This window comes from Suillus discolor (assembly GCF_016758755.1).
Source record: "Suillus discolor strain FC423 chromosome Unknown F5147scaffold_6, whole genome shotgun sequence".
Taxonomy (NCBI): domain Eukaryota; kingdom Fungi; phylum Basidiomycota; class Agaricomycetes; order Boletales; family Suillaceae; genus Suillus; species Suillus discolor.
In genome coordinates this window covers 538,951-565,127 of record NW_024541253.1, presented here as the reverse complement: position 1 = coordinate 565,127, position 26,177 = coordinate 538,951, and the positions used below count along the sequence as shown (strand labels likewise).

Below are 26,177 nucleotides of genomic sequence, written 5' to 3'. Positions count from 1 at the left end.
AAAACAGAATAAGACATGTGCTATGAACATACAGCATAAGTTCGTTTAACCTGTCAAGCGATTCATCGACATCGTTATCAGGTACGTCAACATCAACATCAGGGATGAGATCGTGATGTAGCTTCATACTCTTTCGAACGGCGTCGAACTTCTGAATCGTCTTGGGGGAAAGGTGTGTCAAATCGTCGGCCTCTGTGGATTGGAGAGCTTGCGATGCAACCAGAGTTGGCGTTGTCTGTTCCTTGTCCTTCAGCGAAGACTCAAGAACGCCAATTTCAGCTTCACGCTCCCTAAGAACCTCTTGCAAGCGCATGATCTCCTTCTCCATGCTCACCGCAGAGCGCTGTTCAGCGGGAGTGGTAGCACCACTAACACTGGAAAGAGATATGGAGAGGTTCGGCCGATGTGATGGAGAATACGAGACAGAACCACTGCTTCCGTGACTCGATATCGAAGTCTCTCGAGACCTGACTGATGAGAGCTCCTGTGAAAGCGAAAGTGATTGCGGCAACGACTGATGTAATGCTCTACAAAAAAAAAATCAGACTCGATGAAAGACAGATGTCATTCGAAACACACCTTCCGTGAAGAGAATCTACAGAGGCTGCTTGCCTGAAAAAAAGACGTCGACCAGCTGTATCATATAGAGGCTCAGTAAGACCCTCTCGACTCTTGGAAGATGTCATTCGCCGACGGAATAACGGGGTGTCCGCTTTATCAACGGCCGAAGTCTCCGGGATCGTCGGATTGCTGAGTTTAGCTTCCTGAATTTGAGCAGCAAGATCAGCAATCTCCTGAAGTGCATCCTGGTACTTCTTGGAAACAGACGAGAGATCTGTGAGTGTCGCAGCGTGAGTTTGCCGCAGGGCGACCAGTTGATTCTCGACGGAAAGGTCCACAGAAGCTGGCGTGCTGGCACCGGAAGTAGTAGGAAAATTGACTTTGGTGCTCCCGCCGTTCAAGGACTCGAGACTACGTTTCGCCAGCTCAACCTCGCCAACCACGTCACCAAGTCGGATGCGGTCTTCGTTGGCTTCCTTCCTCTTTCGCTCCCAGGCTTCCATCTTCTGCTCCAGTTCCTTAACCTTCCTCTCCCTCTCTTCGAGATCAGTCCGCCAACTAGCACCGTCCCGGTTAAGGTTCTCCAAGCGTGTCGTCAGAGCATCTACTTCCTCTCTTCGACGTTCACAGTCATTCTCGAGTCGCTCGATCGTCTGCTGCAAGGTTAGCACCGATTCGTCAGAGCGGGCGAGGCGAGCTTCGAGGTCAGCTATGTATGAGGCTGAGTGCGATTCGGCTTCTTTATAACGGGAGACCTCGCGCTTCAGGTCAGTCAGTGACTCGCTCGATGACATAGATGTTTCGTCAAAAGATTTCATCTTCTCTTCTAAATCACGGACGTAAGCCTGCGTTGAATGAATTCAATTAGAAATGTGCCTTTATTTCAACAAAGTCGTTACGAACCTCAGTTGATGCTTCCCGTTCTGTAAGCTTCGCCAGCCGCGTACGGAGCTCTTCAACGTATAATTCAGTTGCAGAATGTCTTTCGGTGACCTGGGCGAGCTCTTCTTCTTTTTCCTCCATCATGTCATTGGTGAGCCTGAGCGCAGCGCGATTGAGGCCTAACTCGGCCTCCATGGCGCTGATGGTCTTCTCGTATTCCTCAATGACAGGTCCAACGATCTCTTCGTATTTAGCCGTACCGCCAACAGTTCCGCCAGATGACGTGCGGTGACGCTCGCCAATCTCGCGACGTAAGCGAGCAAGGTCTTCCGTCCGTTCCACGTATTTCTCGCGTAGACTCTCATAATTATTCTGAAGGTCTGTCATTTGTGCAAGGATCTTTTTGGAGTTTCCCTCCGTCACCTCACCAACGGCTGAAGAGGAATTCGTAGAGATGATGGTGCCACCTTCTTTGAGTTGTTTGACCTCCTTGCGAAGACGAGTGACCGTTCCTTGTAGCCATTCGATATCATCCCAACCATCTTCCCTTTCGTTGACAACCGCACGATTCTTGATATTTCGGGCGCGGTTGGCATACTTTAAAGTGTTGACAGTTTCACCGACGTTCCACTCCGTGGGACTGACGCAAGCGATCATGAGTGTGTGTGCATTGCCCCCAAGCGAGTCTTGAAGGAGGCGGGTGAGCTTGGAGTCGCGATAGGGGACGTGAGAGTTAGTATGCGACTTCGCACGTGAAGGATCACCTAGCGCCGATATGACGTTGCCGAGAGCGAGGAGACCACTGTTGATGGATATTCCCTCTCTAATTCGCTCTCCAGCAGCGGCAGTACGTTTTAACTGTGACGAAAGTTAGCCTATCAAAATTTCAAGAATTGCACGCATAACATACGCGCTCCGAGCCGGCCAGGTCGACAAAGTGAAACTTGGACACGATAGTGGTCCACTCGCTGCTCTCATCATCATCTTGCCGGCTATCAGGGGGACGAAGACCAAGGGAGCTTGCAGGACGTAGTCCTCCGCCTCGTCCCATAGCTACTTGGAAACTTGGAGTCGATGGCCTACCCATAGTAGGCGACGACACTCTGGCATTGGGAGAGTTACCACTTGTGTATATTGATCCAGGACGAGCAAGACGCGACGGGGAACGGCCGCCAGGTGGTAATGGTGAAGATGAACGAGGTGGTACGCCTGTGCCAGTATATTTCTTCTGGGTCAGTGTGAGAGAAAAGATTGCATGCGAACGAGACGATTGGGCATTCATATCCGTTTCGTTCGTTCTTCTTATCGCGGTTCCCTGGCGGATAAGACTATACAATTCATCTTCTCAGCTAAGTCACTGCTTAAGGAAGAAGACTTACTGCATGACTTCATTGCTATTTCGCACCGTCACTTCACGTAGGCCACCCCAGATTATAGACCCGTCTTTCCCTTCTCTGATCTGTACCTCGCGCCGCAACCCAGTTGCCTCGTCGGAACTGAGCAAATCAATCAAATCCTCGTTATACACTTCTATGAATGACCCTTTTATGCTGTAATTCCAGGTCCCGCCACGTTGTTCTTTAAGTTTTCTCGCCTGCGAGAAGATAGTAGAGACGGCTCTCGGTATGATGCCCATGCCATTATTAGGATCAGAGGGGTCCGCATCAAGGTCCACACCAGTCATGGTAAATGTCTTTCCGCTGCTTGTTTGTCCATAGGCAAGAATTGTACAATTGAATCCTTCCATGAAACGCGAGATGAGTGGTTGGGCAGTGCTTATGAAAAGCGAATGCTGGGTAACGGTTGGAGGGTGGACTTGATCGAAGGTGAACACCTGCTTTTTACCGGCGGCAGTGGATGGAGTTGCGACGGCAGTAGCAGAACCAGATGCAGTAGGAGCGGCGGAGGAAGCATCTACAGTAACGCTAGTAGAAGATGTTCCATGAATGACAGACCGTTGAAAACGAGCGGGAATGGATACAGTATCCTGTGTAGTCGTTGGCCGTATGCGCAAAGCTTCATTCAGAAAATTAGCAACAGGTAAAATAAAAAGTCTAGTACAAAGCTCACCGACTTGCACGGACGTCGACGCGCCCGACGACGACGACGAGGGCGCCATCGCGATTGTTGACGAGACTAGTAGTTACTCTACACAAATCTCACAATATGTACAACACCCAAGTATAACGGACATTGCCGAATTGCACCCGAAGACTAATTTTGGGCAGGCTGATTAAGGTTGTAATACGTTTACGTGATGGCTACAACCGAAGAATGATATTTTGCTGTTTCGTCGTAAATATCTGCGACATCTCCTGAGATCATCAATAACAACTATGCTAAGTTCGCGTTCACACCGGTGCCACCCCATTTCGTTTGGGGTCATTTGATCTCGTTTGACGTGTCTACCCGTGTCAGGGACTCAGGGTGCGTTCCACTGTGCAGGACTCATCATATTTACGTCAAGTCCTATAGCGGTGAAGCTGGTGTGGCGTTGCAACAGAGCTAGAACTTCGGTCAACAGTCAACGTTTGGACTGGTGACCTCTCGTACCAAGAACGAGAACATTTTCGCACTTACAGAGGAGAACTCTATGTCTGTCAGCTTGAAGTTCCGACTATCAAACGAATTCGAACCTTTACAGACTTGCTTTGTTGACAATACCTTTCCCACCATAGATGTTGGATGATTGCCGCTGCACCAACTCGCCACGAAATCCCCTCAACTGAACCCACTCAATGATTCAATTTGAATGATGGTGCAATTACTTGTATATTTTTTCAGCACAAACACGAAAAAAAAAGAAAGAGGGACTTATATAGATAGCATTATGTAAGGCCCGTCCTGGGATCTGGGAAGTCATCGAACTTCATTGTCTCCGTTCTGATCAGTGAACAGGAAAGGCGCATTGCAATCGACACAAATCCGGTCTATATCGGCGCACTCAGTCCACATGCGTGAAAGCGGAAGCCGCACAAATATAAGTTCCAGGCGGTACAGATAAGTATGCGCGTACGTGGTTGGCGACGTTAAGGTGTTGAAATTTTTTAAATTGCCCAGGTTTCTTGTTCCTGTCTACCTGCAATGTACGGTTTCCCCATAGGACACCTGGTAAAACGGATATTCCTGTCCGTCTATGTCCGTGAAGGTGCATTAAAATTCATTTGTGTATTCCTTTTGTGCATGAAAGGCAATGAAAGGGCATGCGCCTCAATTTGAATTATGTATATCCCTGACAACAAGGCGAATAACGATAACAAAGAATCAGAATTAGAAGGAGTAGGTAATCAAGCGTCACTTACGGCTGTTTGCAAAAAGTACAGGGACTCTAGGGACAAAAGCCTGCTTTTGACCATTACACAGCAAGGTGCGAAGGAACCTTGGTTGATGAGGATCGAAACATTCGCTAGCGGGCGATGGAAGGAACTATCTCGGTCTGTGAAGTAACAATAAAGAAGAGCGTTCTAGTATCGTTCAAGATAGCCGAATATCGTTGTATTTGCACATAGACAGTGAGACATTTGGATGTGTATCGTGGAACGGAATAGTGCAGGTGTGGCTAAAGAAGACGAATAGAGCAATTGGCCACTTCCAGCGCGCAGCACTGTGCTCAGTGTCATACACTCTGAATTGTTTGCAGGAAGGGTGTCTGTGAGAGTATACCATCGTTCAGGATACAAAAAGCAAGAAACAGCTCCTGGAGGTTGAAAAGCGCGTATATGTGAGATGACATTTGACCAGACGGCCGCCGTATCGCCGGTAGAGGTAAGAAAGACATTCGAATGTCTGGCGTAGCCATTGAAGACAGTTTTGGCACAGACACCGAACTCTTCCAGGGTAAGTGCTTCCAGTGGCATCAAACTCGTCGACGATAGTGTGCTCTGACAAAACCAAAACGACACGATGTTCGGATCCACGTTCAAACTCATTGGCGAGCCCCGAAGACATCATACCATGTCGAGTATTGTGGTTTTGATGGCACATAGTTTAATTGCCGTGTCATTCTGTTCCGTTTGCGAAGATCCCGAATTTATCTTGTACAGCTGTTACAACCTGAATATATAGGAGTAATATGGGTATGTTGAAGGAACCGAATCTTGAAAGCGAAAGAAGAAAGTTCGTGAATGAATGATCGTGATGGATTTGTCGTAAGGAGAGTCGTACGATGCACCGTGCCAGGTAGCCAAGCTAGTAGTGCATATCAGCTCCCGCCACTAGACCCATGAGGAAGGCACAAGGACTCACCAAGGCCTCGCAGAGAATGGGAACGAAGTACGAAAGCGCATATACTGCCAAAATTCATAGTGTAGCTTAAGCTCTCTGAGTGAATGTATCATGGAAGCCATATCTTGATTATTTGGTCAACGCCAGCTGACGCGACAACATTCACAAGCTTTTCTGCTTCGCCAGCCTTTGCGTCCGCACCGTTTGATTTCGCCGTGGAAACCCTCTGCCGACCCCATGCAAGCGTTGCTACAAAGTGAGAATGTGCCTCCACAGTCTTCATGCATCGTCCTGTGGACAGCTCCCACACACGTATTGTCTTGTCGTCCGCTGCCGACAAAAGAAGCTTGCCGGAGGGGTGGAAGACAAGTGCGCGTACCCAGTTGTCATGTCCGGGCTAGGGAAAATCAGTAGGCATCTGCGCAAAGGGGAGTATACACACAAGGTTCTTAATCATCTGTCCGCTCTGAACGTCCCAAAGCTTGATGGTCTTGTCTCGGGATCCAGTAGCGACATAAGCCCCAGGACCCTTGGAACCCACGTTCTGAATGGGAATGATTTAGGATACGTGATCACTGCTGATAATCATATGGTCTTACTGGCAGGCCCGCAAGCTCACGAATGGCGGCGTATGCAGCCACGGGTGCAAAGCAAACCGTTTCTAGCTCATTATCATGCCCTCTTAGCTCTCCTTTGCATTCTCCCGTCAGGGGATCCCATAGTTTTGCAGTCTGAAATCTCGAATATGAGAGGATGTTTGTTGAACGAAACATGAAGGCTTACCTTGTCTTTTGACGCGCTTGCAAGTAATCGGCCGTCATCTGAGGGCACCGCGCAACGCACCCATTCTGAATGACCGGAGATCGTTCGTACTAGATGTCTTTATCATATGTGAGGTCAGCTCCCTTGAATAAATGCGGGAGTGCACTCCTACGTTGATGCAACATCGAAAACGCGAATTGTGCTATCTCGACTTGCACTGACGATATATTGATCTCCTGGCATAAATCGGACCGAAGATACCGAGTGATCATGCCCTGATAGTGTCTTTGTGTTCTTCCACTCATTTTCAGAGTCCCATATCTTGATAAATAGGTCAGACGAACATGTCACTGTGAACATCATCACCGATATGGATCATCAGCGGTGTTTACACACACGTGCATGTCACTCACCGAGCAAGTGTCCCTTGTGATCAAAATCGACATCATGGACGGCACGGTGGTGTCCCTTTAATGTCCGTTCGAACTCGCCTGTTTCCCAGTCCCATATCTTCACTGTTGCATCCTCGCTTGCAGAGGCCAATATCGAGTATTGTGGATGAAAAGCGACGCGTGTGATGTGACCTCTGTGGCCGGTCAACACGTGTGCTGCGGGGGCGCGAGGTACCCAATCTGCTTGCATTGCAGCACGTTTTGATGGAGCAATGGATAGTTCTTCTTGAAGAGATGCATTTCGGGTCTCGAGATCCATGATCTGCAATGAAACATGTGTTCGATCATCAACACGGTGATAGATGTACATCTCGGAACGCACCTTCTTCTGTAGCCGTATAACGCTGGTCCATTTCTTCTCCAATAGACCCGCATACTTGGCCTTGGGATCTGGTGTATACTCCACCCCAGTGTCCTCCTTTAGCGCGTTGTAAGCTGCCGTGAAATTGCTCGTATGCAGGTACTCCAGCATGGATTTATGTCTGCATCGATACACGGCTGTGGTCAGTAGTAGACAATTATTCTGGAGCCCGGTTCACGCACAGTTCTTCTTTTTGACGGTCTGAAAGGAGCGCCATTCTGACTTCAAAAACTTGTGGACCGCTTGAACGCACTTGGACTGAAAGCTATGGGATACAACGCGTCAACGAATGTTGTCACTAGTACCGTGGTCCAACTCGACAAGTCACTGGCAAGGTCTTGTTTTGACTTGTTGATTTCTGAAGTCGCGTCTCTATAAGTAGCCTATCACCACTAGTACTGAAAGTACTTTGGCTTGTAATTTCAATGGTTGTTGTTGGTCTATCACACATTTTTATCCTGCGTTCTGACTGTGGTATATCTGACATATACCAGTGCTGGATTATTTCTCAGCTGTCTGAATAAATTCAATATCTATTAGTGCTATCGTATGCAGTCTGCAGGTGTCTCCTGTCAGAAGCCACCTCACAATGGTCTGGCGCATTTATAATACGGTCATCGTGTATTTTACTGTCGGGTCATGGTCAGTGCTGAAGCGCTGATACTCGAATATGGAATATGATTTTATTATTCTTACCAAGCGGGAAGGTAAACCGATTGCTTTAGATTCCTGAGCAACTTCCTTCATGGCAGACTCGACTGGCAGTCGCTCGAGCGAACTAGCACCAAAGAAGCCATGAATGCCTGGAACCCTTTCAATGACATATTCTGCGTCTGATGGGGCGGCAATGAGACCGCTGTGGCAAAGAACTATGATTTCTGGTTTGATTTTCACAGCTGCATCCAGAATTCTCTTGATCGGCCAACGCAATCTTGACACCAATAGTACCGCTCGTCGTGAGGCCCATATGAGCTACGATGACATCAGCTCCCGCCCTGCCTCATCCACGTTGAAGACGTATGGAATCGTCAGCAGATCGAATTCGTGTGCCATTCGGATCATTTCAACCTCCTTCTCATAGCTCATTCCTGTTTCCTCCAGGTTCTGTCGAAATACAGGTCAACTGTAGGGAAGTTCTTGACTCCAATGAAGCCCAGGTCTTTAACACGCCTGACTATTACAGTCAGCATGTTTGACGTGACCACTCCATGTGTGCAGGTAGCTACACAGAAGCTGGAGGAGCTGGGATACTCATTTTATGCTACAGGTGCTAGGGGCTTAGCAAGAGAGACTCGTCCGCGAGGGCCGCTTTGTTGGGGTCCTTGACATCGCCACTATTGAGCTTGCCATGGACGAACTAACGGGCGGCGTACTCACTTCTGGTCCTCATCGCCTTGAGGCAGCAGCAAGGTGTGGTATCCCACAGATGGTGTCGGTGGGAGCCCTTCGGACCGGCGGACACCATTGCGAAACAGTTCCAGGGGCGACTATCCTATCATAAAGCAGGTAGATGGATTCATTGCAATTTGGAGGTCGTCAAAAAGACATACAACGATCTTCCAACAGCCGCCCCCAGATTCCCTGACGACGCCCGACCGCAACTTGAAGCTCGCATTGTATGTGCAAATGTGTAAACGTCATCGACCCAGAGCCATACGATCGTGAGTTCGGCAAAATATTATTACTCGACTTGAAGACTATATTGCTTGACTTTCCGTAGTCCTGTCTAAACCTTATCGGCGGTGTTTCGGCTGTCTGAACATTGGAAGAGAAATTATCTTCAAACCGTGACTCATTTGAAACGAGCACTAATGCATGTTGCACTATATGGATGTATTACAAATCCAGCACGATATCCTGGAGGATGAAGCATACCACGAGTCTGGCCAGCGAGTTGCTGTACATGTACTGGGACCCATTCTTTGACATAGAACTGGTGACCAGCCCGTCTATCTTTGACAGGCGGAATGTGAAAACATCGTTCGATTGTCTAAGGTGACATCGGCTTGTCGGCACAAGAAGGTTGAAAGTACTTCTAAATCCTACGGAAAGTCATCCATTATGAGGAACGTTTGCTGGTGCCGAGGGCGGAGCTTTGGACGGAAGTTGAATTTCGCACGTTTGGGAATAAGTGTGTCGGGTAAGTATTTCTCGCAACCTTACATCTGTCGCCGTCGCCGTCGCCGTCGTCGTCGTTCACCAGAATGCTTACCACCCGCGGCGTCACCCGCCTCTCACGGAGAGCGGCCAACAGTGCAAAAAACACAAGCCGGTTCATTAACACCGCTGCTTATTCTTTGTCGCGTGTTGCCGTTCATTCCTCCTCCCAAAAACAAAACACAGCTGTTCGTCCTTCGCGTGCATCTACGCAGTATGGTCAGTTTCAAGTCTGGGTTTGTTATCTCTACTGCTTACTGAGTTTTTCTTGCTTTTTTCGCGTCATTCTATTTGAACCGGATGAACTCGGGTTATAGCACGGACATATGCAACGGAAGCGAAGGGAGCTGCTGGGACTGTGAAAACCGTCATTGGTGCTGTCGTCGACGTTCAGTTTGAGACCGATGCTCTTCCACCTATTCTCAACGCACTGGAGGTTCAGGACTTCCACGGTGGCCGTCTTGTCCTCGAGGTCGCATCGCATCTTGGCGAGAACTCCGTCCGTACCATCGCTATGGACGGTACCGAGGGTCTCGTCCGTGGCCAAAGGGTAGTCGACACCGGTGCTCCTATTCAAATTCCTGTCGGCACCGCAACTCTCGGCCGCATCATGAACGTCATCGGTGAGCCCATTGATGAGCGTGGACCTATAAAGGGCGTCAAACTCTCGCCAATTCACGCCGACCCTCCTCCATTTGTTGACCAATCAACCACTGCTGAGGTTTTGGAGACCGGTATCAAAGTTGTCGACCTCCTTGCTCCTTACGCCCGTGGTGGTAAAATCGGTCTTTTCGGTGGTGCTGGTGTCGGTAAGACCGTGTTGATTCAAGAGCTTATCAACAATGTTGCCAAAGCCCATGGTGGTTTCTCCATTTTCTGCGGTTGGTTAAACTTGATTTTTTCGGTCGGATCAGGACCTTATTTCCTTTATTCAATAGGTGTTGGCGAACGTACTCGCGAGGGTAACGATTTGTACCATGAAATGATTGAGACTGGTGTTATCAACCTCGAGGGTGACTCCAAGGTGGCTCTCGTCTTTGGTCAAATGAACGAGCCCCCTGGTGCACGTGCTCGTGTGGCGCTTACTGGCCTCACTATCGCTGAGTACTTCCGTGACGAAGAAGGCCAGGATGTGCTGCTCTTCATCGACAACATCTTCCGCTTCACTCAGGCTGGTTCCGAAGTGTCTGCTCTGCTCGGTCGTATCCCCTCCGCCGTCGGTTACCAACCTACACTCTCAACTGACATGGGTGGCATGTATGTGCACTAGTGTGTTCACTGTAGTATTGATTTGACCTTCAATGTAGGCAAGAGCGCATTACTACCACTAAGAAGGGTTCAATCACTTCAGTGCAAGCCGTCTATGTGCCCGCTGATGATTTGACTGATCCTGCTCCTGCCACCACTTTCGCTCACTTGGACGCTACCACTGTGCTGTCGCGTGGTATTGCCGAGCTTGGTATCTACCCCGCCGTCGACCCTCTCGACTCCAAATCACGTATGCTTGACCCTCGTATTGTTGGTCAAGAACATTACGAGGTTGCTACCGCCGTCCAGAAGATTCTTCAGGACTACAAGTCTCTACAGGATATTATTGCCATTCTGGGTATGGATGAGTTGTCAGAAGAAGACAAGTTAACGGTCAGTGATACAAAGACAGAAGTAATGCTGAATGCTGACGCAGACTAGGTCGAGCGTGCTCGTAAGATTCAGCGTTTCATGTCGCAACCCTTCCAGGTCGCACAGGTCTTCACGGGTTACGAAGGCAAACTCGTACCTTTGAAGGACACCATCCGCTCTTTCAAGGAGATCCTTGCTGGTACACACGATAACTTGCCCGAGTCTGCATTCTACATGGTACGCACACATACATAAATTTGATGTGGGATTTGTTGACGCGTTAAACAGGCCGGCACGATCGAGGATGTCAAGTCCAAGGCTGAGCAGCTCGCCAAGGAGATAAGTGGTAACTAGATGAGACATATGCACTCGCTCTACTTATTCGTCTATTGCTGCTATTCACGTAGAATAGAGCTAGTCCATGGATTAAAGATATCATCTCCATATTGTGCTTCCAGCAGGATGTGTGCAGTGCTTCACTTTGTTTCTATAGCATAGGCCTCAGGGTTTGTACTGAGTTTGTGCATATAGGTGTACTGGGATAGGACGGTATGCCCAGCTCGGTGGTGGATGAACACTGAGCATGTCAAATTATTAGGACCAGGTGTTTTTGTCCTGAAGCTTGAAGGCTCATGCATTTCATTGGATCCATCAACCACATGCTTGCAGCGCGTCACGGTAGTGTGGACGCGTGACTCGGGCTCGCCAAACGCGTTATCATCCATCAACATTAAACACGCCTCAACGCCCAAACCCAACTTCTACCGACACTCCATGTTCAACTCAGCAAACCGCAAACCGCCCTGGAAGATGAACTGCAGACATTACAGCATACCCTGACCAAGGCTGTTGAGTCCTAGATAGAAGTGCGAACTCGGAGGAAACAAATGGATGATTAGATAGGAAAATGCGAAGGAGTAGCATCTGGTTGTACTCGGTATTCGAGAGCGCTAGGCACCCATACTAAAGTTGCTGGATCGCTCAGCGATCTGAAAGGTGAGACCTTAAAAGGTCTTGCCCAGGAGATATGGATATGAAAGCGCCACCGTGCTGTGTACCACTAAGCCAGGTCAGTCAGATCTTTTGTCTACTGAGATGGGTGACAGTCTCTTAGATCTATCATACGAAACTCGAGCAACTCACAACGTATTTGTGCAGATTCAACAGCATACTAGCATGGATTTATGTCCACATCATGATCGATAGCACACGGTTATGATCAGTAGTAGACAAATGTTCTGGAGCCAGGTTCACGCACATTTCTTCTTTTTGACGGTCTGAAACGAGCGCCATTCTGACTTCGAAAACTTGTGGGCCACTTGAACGTACTCGAGCTAAAAGCTATGGGATACGAGGTGACGTGTCAACAGATGCTTGTCACTAGTACTAGTACACTTCACTGGCTTGTTTTACCTTGTTGATTTCACATTCTGACCAGTGCTGGATCATTTCTCAGCTGTTTGAACAAATTCAATATCTATTAGTGCCAGTGTTACTGCAGGCGTCCCCTGTCAGCAGCCACCTCGGTGATTTGACGACGGTCTAGCGTATCTATAACACGGTCATCATGTGTTTTACTGTCGTATCATGGTCAGTCTTGATACTCGAATATGGTTTTGTTATTCTTACCAGACGGGAAGGTAAACCGATTGCTTTAAATTCCCGAGCAACTTCCTTCATGGCGGACTCGACTGGCAGCCGCTCGAGCGAACTAGCACCAAAGAAGCCATGAATGCCCGGAACTCTTTCAATAACATATTTTGCGTCTGGTGGGGTGGCAATAGGACCGCCGTGGCAAAGAACTATGATTTCTGGTTTGATCTTCACAGCTGCGTCCAGAATTCTCTTGATCCGGACCACGCAATCATCGAGGGCCAACGCAGTTTTGGCACCAATAGTACCACTCGTCGTGAGGCCCATATGAGCTACGATGACATCAGCTCCCGCCCTCGCCATTCGTTCGGCCTCGTCCACGTTGAAGACGTATGGTGTCGTCAGCAGATTGAGTTCGTGTGCCATTCGGATCATTTCAACTTCCTTCTCATAACTCATTCCGGTTTCCTCCAGGTTCTGTCGAAATACACCATCAATGAGGCCAACTGTAGGGAAGTTCTGGACTCCGGTAAAGCCCAGGTCTTTGACTTCCTTCAGTAGCTGTGACATATCGCGAAATGGGTCCGTTCCGCATATCCCTGCTAAGACTGCCGTATCTTTCACGATGGTCAGAGTCTCACGGGCCATTTCTAGCATGATGGCATTCGCGTCGCCGTAAGGCATCAGACCCTAAATGATTAATTAGCTGGTTTTCTGCGGAGATAAAAACTACGCACTGCCAAGGACCCTCTGCCAGCCATCCGATAACGACCCGAGTTGTATAGGATAATGAGGTCAATTCCTCCTGCCTCTTGTGTCTTTGCACTTAGCCCAACCCCTGCACCTCCGCCCACAATCGCTACCCCTCGGCTGATGTTATCCCTCAACCGCTTTAGCACCTGCTGTCGTTTCGACGTCACTTTCTCCGTCATTATGGGCTTCTGACGAGAATAGTGCCCCGCATTTTTCCACGAGTAAAACGAGCTCCATCTCGCATCCACTGATGTATGACATAATCCGGGACGGCACCCAGGCTCGTACTAAAGCGTGTTATGCCAACTTTCAAGGTCTCCCAGACCCTGATCTACGTCAACGATGCTACCTGTTGTCGCAGTTATAGGTACCTGCGACACCAAGTTAGAAGCTCTTCTCTTCCTTAAACGCACTATTCAGTCAACTGCCGTCTGCGATGCTATCCTGATCGACATCGGGTCCTACCATCCATCTGATTTGCGAAACATCGACATTCTCCACTCAGATGTATTGAAAGAACGTACAACCATTGTTCATGATGCATCTTCCCGCGGAGAAGCCCTGGAGACTATGACCATCGCCTTAACGCAGCTTCTAGCACGTTTACACTCAACTCAGAGTATCACAGGGGTCATCGGCGCGGGAGGCTCAGGTAATACGAGCGTCTGCACGAAAGCGTTCCGAGATGCCCTACCCATCGGCTTTCCTAAGCTGATGGTGTCCACCATGGCGTCGGGGAACGTTGCCCATTATGTGGGTGAAACAGATATCACAATGATGCATTCTGTTGTCGACGTCGCCGGCATGAACCCAATATTAGAAGTCATCCTAGGAAATGCAGCACATGCTATCTCAGGGATGGCGAAACGTTCTCTTATTCGTGTGGATTTGAAGTCATCACGCCCGACTATTGCAGTCAGCATGTTTGGCTTGACCACTCCCTGTGTGCAGGTAGCTACCCAGAAGCTGGAGGAGCTGGGGTACTCTGTAGTGGCATTCCATGCTACAGGGGCTGGAGGATTAGCAATGGAGAGACTCGTCCGCGAGGGCCGCTTTGTTAGGGTTCTTGACATCACCACTACTGAGCTTGCGGATGAACTAGTGGGTGGCGTACTCACTGCTGGTCCTCACCGCCTTGAGGCAGCAGCAAGGTGTGGTATTCCACAGGTGGTGTCGGTGGGAGCCTTGGATATGGTAAACTTCGGACCAGTGGACACCATTCCGAAACAGTTCCAGGGGCGACTATTCTGTCATCACAACTCTTCAGTCACTCTGATGCGCACCTCTCGCGAGGAATGCTCAAAGCTCGGTCAGATCATGGCAGAAAAGCTGAAGGGAGCCCCTACCAACAAGACACGCGTTATCCTGCCCTTGCAAGGTTTCTCGGGTATCGACAAAGACAACGGTCCATTTCGCGATGCTGAAGCGGATGGTGCTCTGCTGGATGCACTAAAGAGTGGATTGTCGTGTCCAGTGGAAGAGCTTGATGTAGATATCAATAACCCTTCTTTCGCATTGAGGGTCGCCCTAGCATTGCACGAGCTATTGCAGGCGGACAGACAGTAGATTGTAATGTGGTGGAATAGCAATGAAATTCTCGACTTCTGCAATACCAGTGTAATATAGATAGGGAATAGCAGACAACAGTTACAATGTAGCGAACAAGCAGATATCCACGTCCATTCAAAGTCCCATGTCCATGGCCGTTGTACAGCTGTAGTGTAGCATATCCGGTCCTGGTGAATGTGCGACAAGGGAGGCAAGAGAGGCTATGGTTACATTATTGAACGAGAAAGAGAAAGATGGAGAGATGGAGAGATGGAGATACTCAACATAGTGACGGATATACAAACTAGGAAGACATTCGGTGAAAAACATAGAAATCTATATCCAATGTTAGTGATCGAGGAACTTTTGGCATTCCTCTGCAGAAGGAGAGGGAAAGGTCATGAAATCGTGAAGACGCTAGCTTTAGTAGGGCACACTGCCCATACCCATGAAGTTCTGTCCAGGGGGACCAGGGCTGGGGTGACGCATGACACTCTGGTGCATGGCCTGAGTCTGCTGCATACCGAAGGGTGGGCTCATCATGCCCATCCCCATTTGCATAGAGAGCAAATGCGGAGACAAAGCACCACCCATGGCCGGCGACATGGCGCCGTACATAGCAGGGGTGTTCGCCATGTTCGCCATGTTCATCGAGAACATAGCTTGTTGTGGGGGAGGAGATTGTGATGGTGGTGTGGGACCATCGGATGCTCCCCCTTGTTGCTGCTGATTTACCTGCATCTTCTGCATCGCTTGAAGCTGCTAGCGATATGAACACCAACCCAAATGTCAAATCTCCATTACGCACCTCGTAAAAGGCAAAGTCCTGCAGCAGGGAAGTTCTCGCAGGGTGGGTGTGGAAGATACGGAGCATTTCTTGACCAGCTTCAGGTAACAGCTCCTGGGTGTCTCGGGAGTTTGTCACTGGCTTGCGTTCTTGAGTGTTACTAACCAAACGGTAAGCATACAAGCATTGCTGTTAGTGTGGCAGCTCACTTCAAGCGGATGTGCCTCAAATTGGCGTTCGGAATATCACGAACGAAGATCCATCGCACTTTGAACACACCTTTCCATTTGTCGGATGCCCATACCGTACTGCTTCTTGTGTAGTCCACCTACAGGGAAGAAAAAATATGAACCTTCGGAAGTCCGAGAGTAAAGCATACACACTGGAGTTAACATTTCCGCCATTCCGCAAAAATGTCCGCTGGGGGTGAAAGTGAGCATATGTTAGCAACGAATCACCAACTCACTTACCTGGCATTCACGCTGAAGAAAAGGTAGATGGGACCCCTCCCACCACATTCTTTGAAGGCCTTGTCAAGTCTCTTGTTTCCGGGATCAGTAGAACTCCATATCTCGTATTTCAGAGATTTGTGAACATCATCTTCCGTGTATGACTTGATGACAAAATAGCGGGCCTAGGGAGTCTTTAATTAAGGTAGTGATTTCAAAAGCAACGAAAACGTACAAAACCAGGACGAACATCGAAATTGGGCGGATTGTAACCTTTTCCAGCAATCAGGGTCGGAACGTCTACCGGAGTGTTGACGAACCCGGGAACGGGTTGGGCGTTGTTCTCACTTTGTGTCTGTCCTTGGCCAAAGGAATTCCCCATTCGCGGAGCTTGACCGCTTTGTTGATTAAGATACTGCGAAGGAATGGATGGTACATTAGGGATGTTGCTTTTTTGACCCTGATTGTATCGGTAGTTCAGGTTGGGGTTAGAAGTACGCTGGCCAAGCTTCTCCTTTTGCTCCCAAGACGTAGTACCGGTGGCAGTCATTGCACGTTCAGCCTCGTTCATGGGACCAGCGCGCGATTGATGCATTTGTTGTTGAGCCCCAACGGACTGGGCGTACACGGGGACGCTGACGGGCGCTGGTCCGGGCTGCGCAGTTGGGGTCTTACGCCCATCAAGATCAGTGTTCAACTGTAATTTGCGAGAGCCGCTACCGGCGCCCTGAATGTTTCCCGAGCGCATACCAGGGGAAAGGGCGGGGGGTGGATGAGTGGGTTGGAACCGAGGAGGATGGGCAGATTGTCCTGCTTGATATCCCATATTACTGACATAGATATTGTTGTTGATTTCGAGGCTGGACAGAGCACGCGCAAGGTCTTCAGGATTTCCTGCCGCGGAAAATGATCCGCCAGGGGTCCGCCACTCCCCAGTGTTGGGTGCGTTCCATGGAGAGGACCGCCCCATAGGGCTTGTTGGATATTGTCCTTGTACAGCATATTGCTGCTGCTGTTGGCCAGGCGCAGGGGAACGGGGGCCAAAGTAGGACTCGTCTTCGTAAGGATTGACAAGCTCCTGTTCCTCGATGTACTCTTCCTCTCCATGTGGGGGGCTGGGGCTATGTCCGACTGAGGGATGACGTCCACTTCCTTGAACAGTCCCAGCACGCTTGAGCCCCGAAGATGTCATTTGCCTGACACCACTCTGAGCCCCATAAGTCAGGCTCTGATGGCGCCGCACGCCTGACCCGGCAGGAGGTGGGGAAGGGACATGCGAAGTTGAATATTGAGGTGTCAGAGGGGATGGATTGCCCGTAGACGGCTGGGATTGGGCGTCAACGACGTGTTGATGCTGGGCAGACTCAGAGTTGGACATGTCGTGCTGGGGAAAGACAGGTGAGCATAAAAGTTGACAACGGAGATGAGACGTGTAGCAAGTCCAATATTGGACTATCCGTGAGGTGGAATTAGAATGATCACCAGTGGCGTGGAGGATGTAGATGTAAATTAAGCAGTGACTCACTTCGTCGTCATTCTGGAACCCTCTCACTTCACTCTCCCAGTCTTCTTCGTCGCCTTCGTGACCAGCGATAGCGGACAAACTATTCATAGTCCTTGGGGTGAGATTCCCCGCCTGTCGTGAGCCTTTCTGCCCATGGAAGGCTGGAGGGAATGTAACGGTAAGCTGTGAGCAGGGATCTAATGTAACTTTCACATACCCTTATACTTGGTGGGGAGAGAGCTTTGTCGGTGCAATGAGACTGTTTTCTCTCCCACCGCACCAACTCCACCAACCCAATCCTCGTCGACGGGCTCATCATCATTCCACAGTTGTTGCTCCTGTGTTTCTTCAGAAATGACAGCACGGGCACCAGCCCTCGCTGCACGAGATGACGCTGAGATCGTGTGATGACGCCGGACGCCACCAGTTAAAGGAGGAGAGGCTGGTACGAGAGGAGGGGAAATCTGATGTGTCCCCTGCGATGACATCGGCGATAATTTTACGTCTCCTGATGTCTTAACTGGACAGACTGACCAGAGTAGGTACTGATCAAAGCGATCTAGCAGGAATCACAAGAGAAAGAAGAAGAATGGAAAACGTGGGTGAGTTACCGACTAGTCCGAACTTCTCATACGCTCTATGAAAGCTGTGACACCGCACGTCCGCATATCATATTCCTTATATACTCGACTCATTGCAAAAATCGTTCGTTGTATTGCATTGCATTAGCACAGCACACAGCTGTACCGTGATATAAGGTACGTAGTATTATCAAGGTAGAGCAACAAGTGTTTAGGATTGTCGCATCTGACAGGGTTGACGGTACTACATGTGGTACCCATGCTGGACTGCACAGCGTCAGTAATTCGACAGCCGCCATTATGAGGAGGGGGCGACTGTCTTCGTTCTGTCGAGGTCTTACAGAAGCTAGGCTGCCATAAGAATCAGTGGAAAAGGAATACCATAACGAAAGCAGCAGGAAAATAATAGGATCTCTGAAAGGGTCTCGCAAACACTAACCAAACTCATCAGAGCCGCCGCTCAGATCTTAGCGATAACAAAACACCGCACCGATTTCCTGCCAAGATGTTAGCCAACTGAAGAGGCCTGTGTTGTACAGCAATGCGGGTGCGGTCAACATATTCCGATTTTTCCCATTTGCCGCGTCACCAGAGTAATAACGCGGGAAGAGCGAATCCTGTCAAAAGGATGATTTTAGTCGCCTATGATACCTCGAACAAATACTCACGGTTACAGAAGACAAACGACTCTCACAAAAAAAGAAGGTTGGTATGTAGTTGAGTATAATAGTTGTTGTTCTAGGCGAATGAATTTCATATGTGCTTCCTGTGGCGCACCACTCTTGAATGGGGGAATGAATGAATAGTATGAAAGCTCCTGACGCTTACCTGGCTCTGTGTTGCAGTTCTACTGCAATATTATCACGAAGGTGGAACCTCAAGGACTTGATAATCACTCCAGATTTTCCGGCGGTGATCGCTGAACCGAATTAGCAGTTTAAGTAAAGCTCTCTTGATCTCTGCGGAGCTGAACTGTAGCAAATTCACGTGTTCTTCGACAGAATACTACGTTGCATGTGCCTAATTGATTATCGAGATTCAGCATCATCGGGCTACTGCGGGCCGTACTACGGCTGAACGTACCGCTGCTCAAGGTTTGTTGTATGGTGCTCCGGCAGTGACCATGTGGTGGAACGAAATTAGATCATGATATCTAGTTGGTAAAGTGAGAATAACACAACTTACCACCCACCAACGAAACCCTTTCGGAGTGAGTGGTAGGGAATAATCTGCGTGGCTGGGAAGCGCCAGTTATTGGTGCTATGATGATGTGGTTCGAGTCGAGTTGAACCCTAGGCCTTTGAGGTGACACTGAGAATTTTGGGAATGGTATCGGGACGATTCACCGGAGTGCGCAATTGCTGGTTACTGATAATCATTTAAATGACTTGTGACTCCAGCATTCACATCGGTCGGGCACCAAAATAAACAAATCGGACTTTGAAATTCAATATGCCGCCAGAGCACGTGCCTGCATGCACTTGACCGCCGCCTAAACCATGGGTTAAGCATCCGTACAAGTCATTCTTGATTTTTCTTTGGATACATGTGAGTATATTTGGTATAGCTCATACGTTTTCAGGGTTTTCCTTACAAACTTGCCCTGCCGTTTGGCTCGCGGCTCCGCATGTCCACCTTGCAATGAGCTCGGCTTGGTCCTCAACTCGACCGACACAAAATAATGCGACGCTGATGTAAAATCGAGTTGGCGACCGAAGCACAAAATCTTGATATCATGCGCTGGCATGAATGGCCAGCATCTGTTTCGAAAGAGGTTGCCTTGGACTGTTTACATCTTATGAAGGCTCGGAGTGGACTTAATCCTCCTGTGCGGTCTGTTCTCAAAGGCAGTGTGAGTCCACGGAAGTTGTTATTTCATCGATGCCTGAGCACCTTGCCCGCCAATAATTTTTCTTCGCGTTACATCGACATCATCCGAAAATGTATTGTGCAGTGCGTTTCCGCAGCTTTCACTTTCAAAAATAGCTTTCTCGATGATGTGATGCTTGCAAGATAAGGCAGGGATTGTTAACTGATTCTCCTGACTTGACTATGTCTGCCGATTGTTTTATTGAGGGAGAATATTAATCGTGTTCCCCGTCTTGCACTTGCGAACGACTGATATTTCACTCGGGCAGCCTACCACTGCTCATGTTACACCCTTAGTACAGCCGTTGCGGCCACTTTACAGTCTTTCGCAGTAATATCTGCGCCCATGATATGAATTGTATCGACTGCTTTTCCTGTGTTGCCTCGGATGTACTGCAATTACTAAGGATCATATCTTGTCTTACTAGTGTCGAGTCGGGCACTGGCGCGGCAGCCGAGCGCCACTACGGTTTTCTTTTATCACGTTCAAATCCTATTATAATCACGGGCACTTCACTTACCGAGTATTTAACCCTCTCAGTTCCCTCAGTCATTTCCCAACTCTATACTGTTTATCGTTGTGAAGGCTGTGACTTCGACTAACGTCACACTGCATCTCACTGTCGCATTCGTTTGAGGCGACTTGTCACGAGTCTACATGAAAGCTTACTCCATTTTGCAACTTCCAGATGGAACCAAGTTGGCATACGAGGTACTCGGCTCCGACCACAAGGGGGCATCAGTGCCGTTCGTGTATGTCGGTGGGATGACAACCTGTCGGGGAGACTCGGAGAAAGTATCGTCGCTAGTGGCTAAACATCGACAAGGTACGTGGACAATAAGTACTACTCACTGAACGAGTGATGTGTATAAATTGACTCGATACAGTGTTGATCTATGATCACAGGTAAATGTCAAGGATTGTTTTACTAACTCCTTGTTTAACCATGAGGTGGCCGCAGGGGCATGGGGGATTCCCGGGCTCGAGAAGATGACCCTTTTACTATCGAAACACTGGCAAGAGACCTTCTCGCTCTAATCCAGCATCTTCGGTGGAGCGAGGTTGCTCTTTGCGGACATTCGATGGGGGGTAGGTTCAAGAAAGGCGATTCATATCACAGCTCGCACCTAACGTGTGTTATAAGGCATTGTTGTTCAGAGTCTTTTATTTCTGCCCTTTCATCGCACGAACCCGACTCCCTTACCTTTTCGTGTGACGCACGTTGTACTCGTTTGTACATCATTCAGACCCAACCCAGAGCCATACGGACTCAAGTTACCGAAGAGACCGAAAGGACCCTTGACACCTGAAATAATCAGGGAGACTGTGCGCCTCTCTTTGCCCCCCGCCTTTGACCCCGAGTGGTTTGCTAGTGAAGGCAATCAGAAGAGAATTGAAGAGCTCATAGATCGCGCGTTCACTGGCAGGTCGTGCTCTTGTTTTCATTTGAGGTGGTCAGTGCTGACCAACATGATGCAATACTCAGACCAGTCAAGACATTGTGTAGGTGTCCTTCTCCGAGTCCTCTTAGCGTAACGTTTATCCTGTCACAGTACAACAAAAACGAGCAGCCTCTCAATATGATTTCACTGGGTTTCATTCTCACCTGTCACCGGACACTCAATTCATGATTATCCACGGTGAACTTGATCAGGTCGCGCCTTTCACCAATCTTCAGGGCTTTTTGACGCGTATTCCATGGGCGCGTGTGGTACCGGTAGGAGGTGGACCAGGTTCACTACCAACACTCCGTTTCGGTCATGATTGGATCGAGTATTTCGATCCCCAGGTTTGGTGTGGCGTTTTCGAAGCGTTCTTGCAGACTAGACGTAAAGAGAAGGCTGTGCTGTAATAACGATTCGGCACCGTTGTAGTGTATTGCAATGTACTTGTACTTAAAGGTATAAATTATGTGCTAGGTCGCGTCCAGTAGCCTTATGTATTCCATGTTTACCCAAGGCGCGTATCCGAATGTGTCCATCTGTCCGTTGTCCATCAGTGTAGCATATGTGGTATCTGGATAAGAAGGCTTTTGCAACACCACCTTGGGCCAATAATACTTTGTGTGAGGCTTGATTCGCACATTCACCCCTGTCTCCCGGTACTTTCGTAGAGCTGCGACCAGTTCTTCTGGAATTTGTGACAGATCAAAACGCACAAGGAAACGGCAGTCAAATAGGACTTCCAAAGAGTTGTCGCCGCGACTCATGGTGATTGCGAGGCGTTCCGTGATATCGACATCCAATTTTGAAGATAATGTTGCAGTGTCCAACATGTAGTAGGGAACAGCAGGTAGTCTAGATGCCATCCAGGCAAATCTCTCGCCTGGTTGTAATTGGCGACCAAGACACTGGGTGCCCACTCGAAGTCGCTTCTTAGCGTTGAATATCGCAGGCTGCCAAAGTACTCCACCACCAGCAGTGAATGGTGGGGCACCGTCAGACTGCCATAGAGTATCGATGATGCGCTGTATGCTGGTCCTGCGCCGGTTGCCGTCCGCACGCAGAGATCCCCATGGATGGAACGATACATAACGCATGACCCGAAGGACCAAAGCAAGACGGACAGTTGGATCCACGATAGCAGGCAGTGCATGCGAGGAGAGTATGAGAGTACTTGGAGGAGAAGGAAGAGTCAAGTTTTTGAGGTGGAACGTGACTAACAAAGTCATGAATCCCGATCTGAAGAGTATTTGGTGCAGTGATTACTCACCCTCATTATCAACGTCTTCGAGTCGCGACGAAAGAACCTTCACTGCCCCATGAAGCTGATGCAATCCACCTTCGAGATCCATTGTGGTTTCCTGGAGGTCAGCTGCAGCTATCTTTATTCTTTCAAGGGAACTGGAAATATGTGGTGGTAGTCCAGAAAGTGCAGACTGCATGATAATAAGTGATGCTGGACATATATTAAAAACAAGATATCACCATATCTTTGCCCTCTTCTTGCAGAGTCAGCATTTGCCTAATCGCATTTCTTAAAGTGATCTCGGGCTGGAAGTTTGTCGGGTCATTCACGTAATCGAGCCGGTGTTCTTCACATGTTGCAAGGATCCTGTCCTACAAGTCAGTCATCAACAAATCAAACTCAAATCCATGTTAAACAGCCCTGACCTTCCTGACCTCAAGAAGAGGTCTCATAATCCAACGGTTCAATCCATGGTGACCAACCCACCCAAGTCCACCTTCTACACCACCAGTACCCATACCCCATCTGCGGCATCGTCGCATGCCTCCTGCGCCGAGTTCGGTCGTTCCCCTTGCAAGACGCATTAATGAAGTCTCTACTTGATCGTCGGCATGATGCCCAAATGCGACTGAATGTGCACCAGTGCGCGCCATCCCATCAAATATAACATGATATCGTGCCTCTCGCGCAACTTGCTCCATCGACTGACTAGCGACAGGTTTTGCAGAAAACGGTGGTATTCCCCAAGGTATGTCAAGGGTCAGATGTTCGACCCCCATGGCTGCTGCATTTGCTGCAGAGTGAGCTGCCATCGACTGTGAAGCTTCTTGGAGGTTATGGTTCACAGAGAGGGAAACAACCGAGGTCGGGATCGATTGTCTCGCCATGGTTTTTGAGCGCAGGTCAGTCAGCAACTTTTTGAGGAGGAACAATAAGCAGGTGGAATCTGGTCCTCCCGAGTTGCCAACGGCTAAGGTAAAATGCGCTAAATTTCAAACATGAGATGCAATGAAGAGTAACATACCGATCTTGGAATTCACTGGCCACCCATTTGGAGGCATGCACCTCATGAACATCTGAAAAAATTCATTGAAGAGAATTGGTGCAGGACCAATGCCCGCCATGGTGGACAGCGGTCAGATCTATGTAGCCTTGAGCGGAGTAGTCGCGAACTTCTGCGAGCTAGGAACACCTCTTTATAAGGAGGGATTATTGCCTTCCTTATATTCTATAATTTAAGGGTTGGAACGTTGGCCGACAGGCCGTTCCGAATTCAGTGGTTGCATTTGGTCTGTGGCTGTGCAACAACTACTGTGACATTAGCCAGTCCAACGAGCCATTTTACACCACAGTTGCGACGAGCCTTGAGCAAAATGTGCACAATCAAAGCCAGTACATAGAACGATATCGGATTAAATCCGACTTATATTCCATATCGACTCCGCCTAATGTAATCTGCTACGTACGGTTTACTACTATGTTGCACGAATGTGAAGCGATTGGCATAGTGTATTAGTGAGGAGTGAGGAGAATGCAAATGGGGGGAGAGGCGAATGTAACTTATGCGATGTATATCCGACCATACATGTGTCTAATCTGTGAACTTGATGCTGTGACTTTGCAACTGCCACACCAATCAGGCGATGATCATATCAGCACCGAAGAAAGAACATGCTCACAGTGATTTCTCCACCGCGATATGAACCTCTCTTCTTCTTGTTTTTCTCCTTCCTGAATCCTGCACCCCGCGTGACAATCAAGTCCTGGTGTGCACGATTGCCATAGTCATTAGTGACGCCACCCTGTACGAAGAAAGAGGGTTAGGTCTCGCAGGTGGACCAAAGATACACCTCACCTTTGCTTCGTACCCGTTGTCTAGAAGTTGTTCCGCAGGTATATTTTGGGGTTTTATCCTCGAAAATCGCTCATTCACGTTTCGTGGGGGTTTGCCATTACCATTTTTCTGGATATTTCTGACCTTCGCTGAAACTTGCACATCATCGGTAGGATGTGTTGACACTACAGCAGTGACTACAGCAGCTCCAGACTCAGATGTCTTTCGCTTTTTTGTTACCTGCATTTCCTCTTTGGGGATTGATGCGACGCCCGTATTGGCCCTAGATTTAGAGGACGCGACGCCACGTCCGACAGGAACCTTGCCAGAGATGGGAGTGATCTCGGCTTCAGACTCAGACTCAGAACTCGAGGTAGTGGACTCGGAGTCGGACGATGTAGACTCGGAGTCAGAGGAACTGGAGTCGGAGCTAGAGGAACTGGAGTTGGAGCTAGAGGAGCTGGAGCTGGAATCCGATGAATTAAGATCCTTTTTTTGGGTGCCTTTGCGGGCTAGCTTTTTGTCGGACGCAGAATCAGTCGTGGAGTCATCAGAATCAGAATCAGACCCTGAGCTCGAGCTTCCCTTGACTGAAGGTTTCTTTTTGGTGACTTTAGACTTCACTTCAGGAACCTTGGCATCTTTGACAGGTCAGTACTGATAAAGCTGACGCTGATGATGGGAGCATACCAGAGGACAGGGTAGCACTCGTTTCGCGGTCTCCACATGAGAGAGTTTCAGGCACCTTTTTACAGGCCTGAGTTCCTTTTTTACTGTCGCCCTCGCTTTCACTTGATGATGAATCTGTGGTCGTGAGGCGGCAATACATGATAATAACAAGACATACATGCCTGCATCATCCCCTGAACTTTAGGCTGACTTATGAGCAAAATAAATTATACATCTCAGGAACATACGTTGAATCGGATGAACTGGAACTGGAATCAGAACTAGAACTTGTCGAGGAATCTGTCCAGAATTACATATCGGGGCCCGTTTGTGCATGATTGGGATAACGCACCATCAGAGGAATCATCTGAAGCTATATCACACTTAGCAATAGAGCTCGTACGACTAGCGACATAAATACACACAGTTAGAGTCAGAACTGTATTCTTGTGCTTGAGTAAAAGAATAGTACACGGGGAAAGTAAACACTCACGAACTGTCGTTAGTATGCGACTCCTTCCATTGCTTAACTATCTCATCCAAGGATGAACCCTTGAGCTGCAAATCATCCTTTAGGACAATTATGTTCCTTGCAGCTTTCTTTACAGCATCAGCTGCTTTTGTCTGGGACTGCTGTTTCAGAAACGCATAGATTAGAGAATATGTCACTGCGAGCGACTTTTTTCAGTTCCTCATATGTACTATTGTGGCAATGTGCCTACCTGCAAGATTCGCGTCCGACATCACTACGAGTATGGCCAACAACTTGTGATGAGTTGAGGAGACAAGAGTGAGACTCCCGCTGTCACGAACTTGAAAGTGTACTACATACAAAATTTAGAGAGGTGCATAAACAATGTCAAATACGATATCAAGTTACCT

The 26,177-nt window shown here is 48.7% G+C and overlaps 9 protein-coding genes across 9 annotated transcripts; 3 read left to right on the top strand and 6 right to left on the bottom strand.

The window, feature by feature from the left end:
- Window positions 1-5,545: 5,545 nt before the first annotated feature.
- Window positions 5,546-7,583, bottom strand: F5147DRAFT_347804 (WD40-repeat-containing domain protein). Its single transcript, XM_041429322.1, has 9 exons — window positions 7,425-7,583; window positions 7,204-7,363; window positions 6,843-7,143; window positions 6,602-6,779; window positions 6,451-6,547; window positions 6,267-6,398; window positions 6,110-6,211; window positions 5,689-6,064; window positions 5,546-5,631 (listed from the first exon to the last, which is right to left on the bottom strand). The coding sequence occupies exons 1-8, from the start codon at window positions 7,457-7,459 to the stop codon at window positions 5,777-5,779; spliced, it is 1,293 nt and encodes a 430-aa protein (XP_041297637.1). The 5' UTR covers window positions 7,460-7,583; the 3' UTR covers window positions 5,546-5,631; window positions 5,689-5,776.
- Window positions 7,584-9,342: 1,759 nt separating this feature from the next.
- On the top strand, window positions 9,343-11,384 carry F5147DRAFT_673309 (ATP2, beta subunit of the F1 sector of mitochondrial F1F0 ATP synthase). The gene is made up of 6 exons (XM_041435722.1): window positions 9,343-9,618; window positions 9,717-10,280; window positions 10,338-10,656; window positions 10,707-11,040; window positions 11,089-11,256; window positions 11,308-11,384. The coding sequence occupies exons 1-6, from the start codon at window positions 9,447-9,449 to the stop codon at window positions 11,371-11,373; spliced, it is 1,623 nt and encodes a 540-aa protein (XP_041297636.1). The 5' UTR covers window positions 9,343-9,446; the 3' UTR covers window positions 11,374-11,384.
- A 1,127-nt stretch (window positions 11,385-12,511) lies between these two features.
- Window positions 12,512-13,544, bottom strand: F5147DRAFT_743135 (TIM-barrel-protein domain-containing protein; the record flags this gene model as incomplete). Its single annotated transcript, XM_041439586.1, has 3 exons — window positions 12,512-12,570; window positions 12,666-13,302; window positions 13,350-13,544. The coding sequence occupies 3 exons, from the start codon at window positions 13,542-13,544 to the stop codon at window positions 12,512-12,514; spliced, it is 891 nt and encodes a 296-aa protein (XP_041297635.1).
- F5147DRAFT_347676 (uncharacterized protein) lies at window positions 13,340-15,133 on the top strand. Its single transcript, XM_041429321.1, has one exon. The coding sequence runs from the start codon at window positions 13,708-13,710 to the stop codon at window positions 14,929-14,931; it is 1,224 nt and encodes a 407-aa protein (XP_041297634.1). The 5' UTR covers window positions 13,340-13,707; the 3' UTR covers window positions 14,932-15,133.
- On the bottom strand, window positions 15,020-18,141 carry F5147DRAFT_815096 (YT521-B-like domain-containing protein; the record flags this gene model as incomplete). The annotated part of the gene is made up of 8 exons (XM_041443529.1): window positions 15,020-15,672; window positions 15,722-15,860; window positions 15,910-16,028; window positions 16,084-16,120; window positions 16,171-16,334; window positions 16,385-17,533; window positions 17,675-17,814; window positions 17,871-18,141. 8 exons carry the CDS (start codon window positions 18,139-18,141, stop codon window positions 15,337-15,339), a joined length of 2,355 nt encoding a protein of 784 aa, XP_041297633.1. The 3' UTR covers window positions 15,020-15,336.
- A 2,396-nt stretch (window positions 18,142-20,537) lies between these two features.
- On the top strand, window positions 20,538-21,988 carry F5147DRAFT_347561 (Alpha/Beta hydrolase protein). Its single transcript, XM_041429319.1, has 6 exons — window positions 20,538-20,930; window positions 20,992-21,010; window positions 21,066-21,193; window positions 21,249-21,531; window positions 21,591-21,607; window positions 21,658-21,988. The coding sequence occupies exons 1-6, from the start codon at window positions 20,762-20,764 to the stop codon at window positions 21,954-21,956; spliced, it is 915 nt and encodes a 304-aa protein (XP_041297632.1). The 5' UTR covers window positions 20,538-20,761; the 3' UTR covers window positions 21,957-21,988.
- On the bottom strand, window positions 21,988-24,041 carry F5147DRAFT_347584 (PP-loop family-domain-containing protein). Its single transcript, XM_041429320.1, has 5 exons — window positions 23,817-24,041; window positions 23,218-23,762; window positions 23,032-23,163; window positions 22,817-22,982; window positions 21,988-22,762 (listed from the first exon to the last, which is right to left on the bottom strand). The coding sequence occupies exons 1-5, from the start codon at window positions 23,914-23,916 to the stop codon at window positions 22,020-22,022; spliced, it is 1,686 nt and encodes a 561-aa protein (XP_041297631.1). The 5' UTR covers window positions 23,917-24,041; the 3' UTR covers window positions 21,988-22,019.
- A 128-nt stretch (window positions 24,042-24,169) lies between these two features.
- F5147DRAFT_673279 (SRP40, C-terminal domain-containing protein) lies at window positions 24,170-25,825 on the bottom strand. The gene is made up of 7 exons (XM_041435721.1): window positions 25,789-25,825; window positions 25,721-25,734; window positions 25,610-25,668; window positions 25,317-25,558; window positions 24,648-25,267; window positions 24,472-24,594; window positions 24,170-24,416 (listed from the first exon to the last, which is right to left on the bottom strand). The coding sequence occupies exons 4-7, from the start codon at window positions 25,453-25,455 to the stop codon at window positions 24,384-24,386; spliced, it is 915 nt and encodes a 304-aa protein (XP_041297630.1). The 5' UTR covers window positions 25,456-25,558; window positions 25,610-25,668; window positions 25,721-25,734; window positions 25,789-25,825; the 3' UTR covers window positions 24,170-24,383.
- Window positions 25,578-26,139, bottom strand: F5147DRAFT_347538 (uncharacterized protein). The gene is made up of 3 exons (XM_041429318.1): window positions 26,018-26,139; window positions 25,789-25,963; window positions 25,578-25,734 (listed from the first exon to the last, which is right to left on the bottom strand). Exons 1-3 carry the CDS (start codon window positions 26,037-26,039, stop codon window positions 25,701-25,703), a joined length of 231 nt encoding a protein of 76 aa, XP_041297629.1. The 5' UTR covers window positions 26,040-26,139; the 3' UTR covers window positions 25,578-25,700.
- Between the last annotated feature and the right edge of the window lie 38 nt (window positions 26,140-26,177).

Excerpts from the sequence above, each read along its gene's own strand:
- F5147DRAFT_347804 (XM_041429322.1), bottom strand. The coding sequence starts at position 7,459 with ATGGCGCTCCTTTCAGACCGTCAAAAAGAAGAACT. Across the intron at positions 7,144-7,203 it reads TTATACGGCTACAGAAGAAG|ATCATGGATCTCGAGACCCG; the intron begins GTGCGTTCCGAG and ends GTTTCATTGCAG. Across the intron at positions 6,548-6,601 it reads GTTTTCGATGTTGCATCAAC|ACATCTAGTACGAACGATCT; the intron begins GTAGGAGTGCAC and ends CATATGATAAAG.
- F5147DRAFT_347561 (XM_041429319.1), top strand. The coding sequence starts at position 20,762 with ATGAAAGCTTACTCCATTTTGCAACTTCCAGATGGAACCAAGTTGGCA. Across the intron at positions 21,194-21,248 it reads TTGCGGACATTCGATGGGGG|GCATTGTTGTTCAGAGTCTT; the intron begins GTAGGTTCAAGA and ends GTGTGTTATAAG.
- F5147DRAFT_347584 (XM_041429320.1), bottom strand. The coding sequence starts at position 23,916 with ATGGCGGGCATTGGTCCTGCACCAATTCTCTTCAATGAATTTTTTCAG. Across the intron at positions 23,164-23,217 it reads CTCTTCTTGAGGTCAGGAAG|GACAGGATCCTTGCAACATG; the intron begins GTCAGGGCTGTT and ends ACTGACTTGTAG. Across the intron at positions 22,983-23,031 it reads AAGAAGAGGGCAAAGATATG|TCTGCACTTTCTGGACTACC; the intron begins GTGATATCTTGT and ends ATTATCATGCAG.
- F5147DRAFT_673309 (XM_041435722.1), top strand. The coding sequence starts at position 9,447 with ATGCTTACCACCCGCGGCGTCACCCGCCTCTCACGGAGAGCGGCCAAC. Across the intron at positions 10,657-10,706 it reads TCAACTGACATGGGTGGCAT|GCAAGAGCGCATTACTACCA; the intron begins GTATGTGCACTA and ends CCTTCAATGTAG. Across the intron at positions 11,041-11,088 it reads CAGAAGAAGACAAGTTAACG|GTCGAGCGTGCTCGTAAGAT; the intron begins GTCAGTGATACA and ends GACGCAGACTAG.
- F5147DRAFT_347676 (XM_041429321.1), top strand. The coding sequence starts at position 13,708 with ATGCTACCTGTTGTCGCAGTTATAGGTACCTGCGACACCAAGTTAGAA.
- F5147DRAFT_347538 (XM_041429318.1), bottom strand. The coding sequence starts at position 26,039 with ATGTCGGACGCGAATCTTGCAG. Across the intron at positions 25,964-26,017 it reads GTCGGACGCGAATCTTGCAG|TGACATATTCTCTAATCTAT; the intron begins GTAGGCACATTG and ends AGTCGCTCGCAG. Across the intron at positions 25,735-25,788 it reads TCGCATACTAACGACAGTTC|TTCTGACTCTAACTGTGTGT; the intron begins GTGAGTGTTTAC and ends ACAAGAATACAG.
- F5147DRAFT_673279 (XM_041435721.1), bottom strand. The coding sequence starts at position 25,455 with ATGTATTGCCGCCTCACGACCACAGATTCATCATCAAGTGAAAGCGAG. Across the intron at positions 25,268-25,316 it reads GAGTGCTACCCTGTCCTCTG|ATGCCAAGGTTCCTGAAGTG; the intron begins GTATGCTCCCAT and ends GACCTGTCAAAG. Across the intron at positions 24,417-24,471 it reads ATCGCGGTGGAGAAATCACT|TTGCAAAGTCACAGCATCAA; the intron begins GTGAGCATGTTC and ends TTGGTGTGGCAG.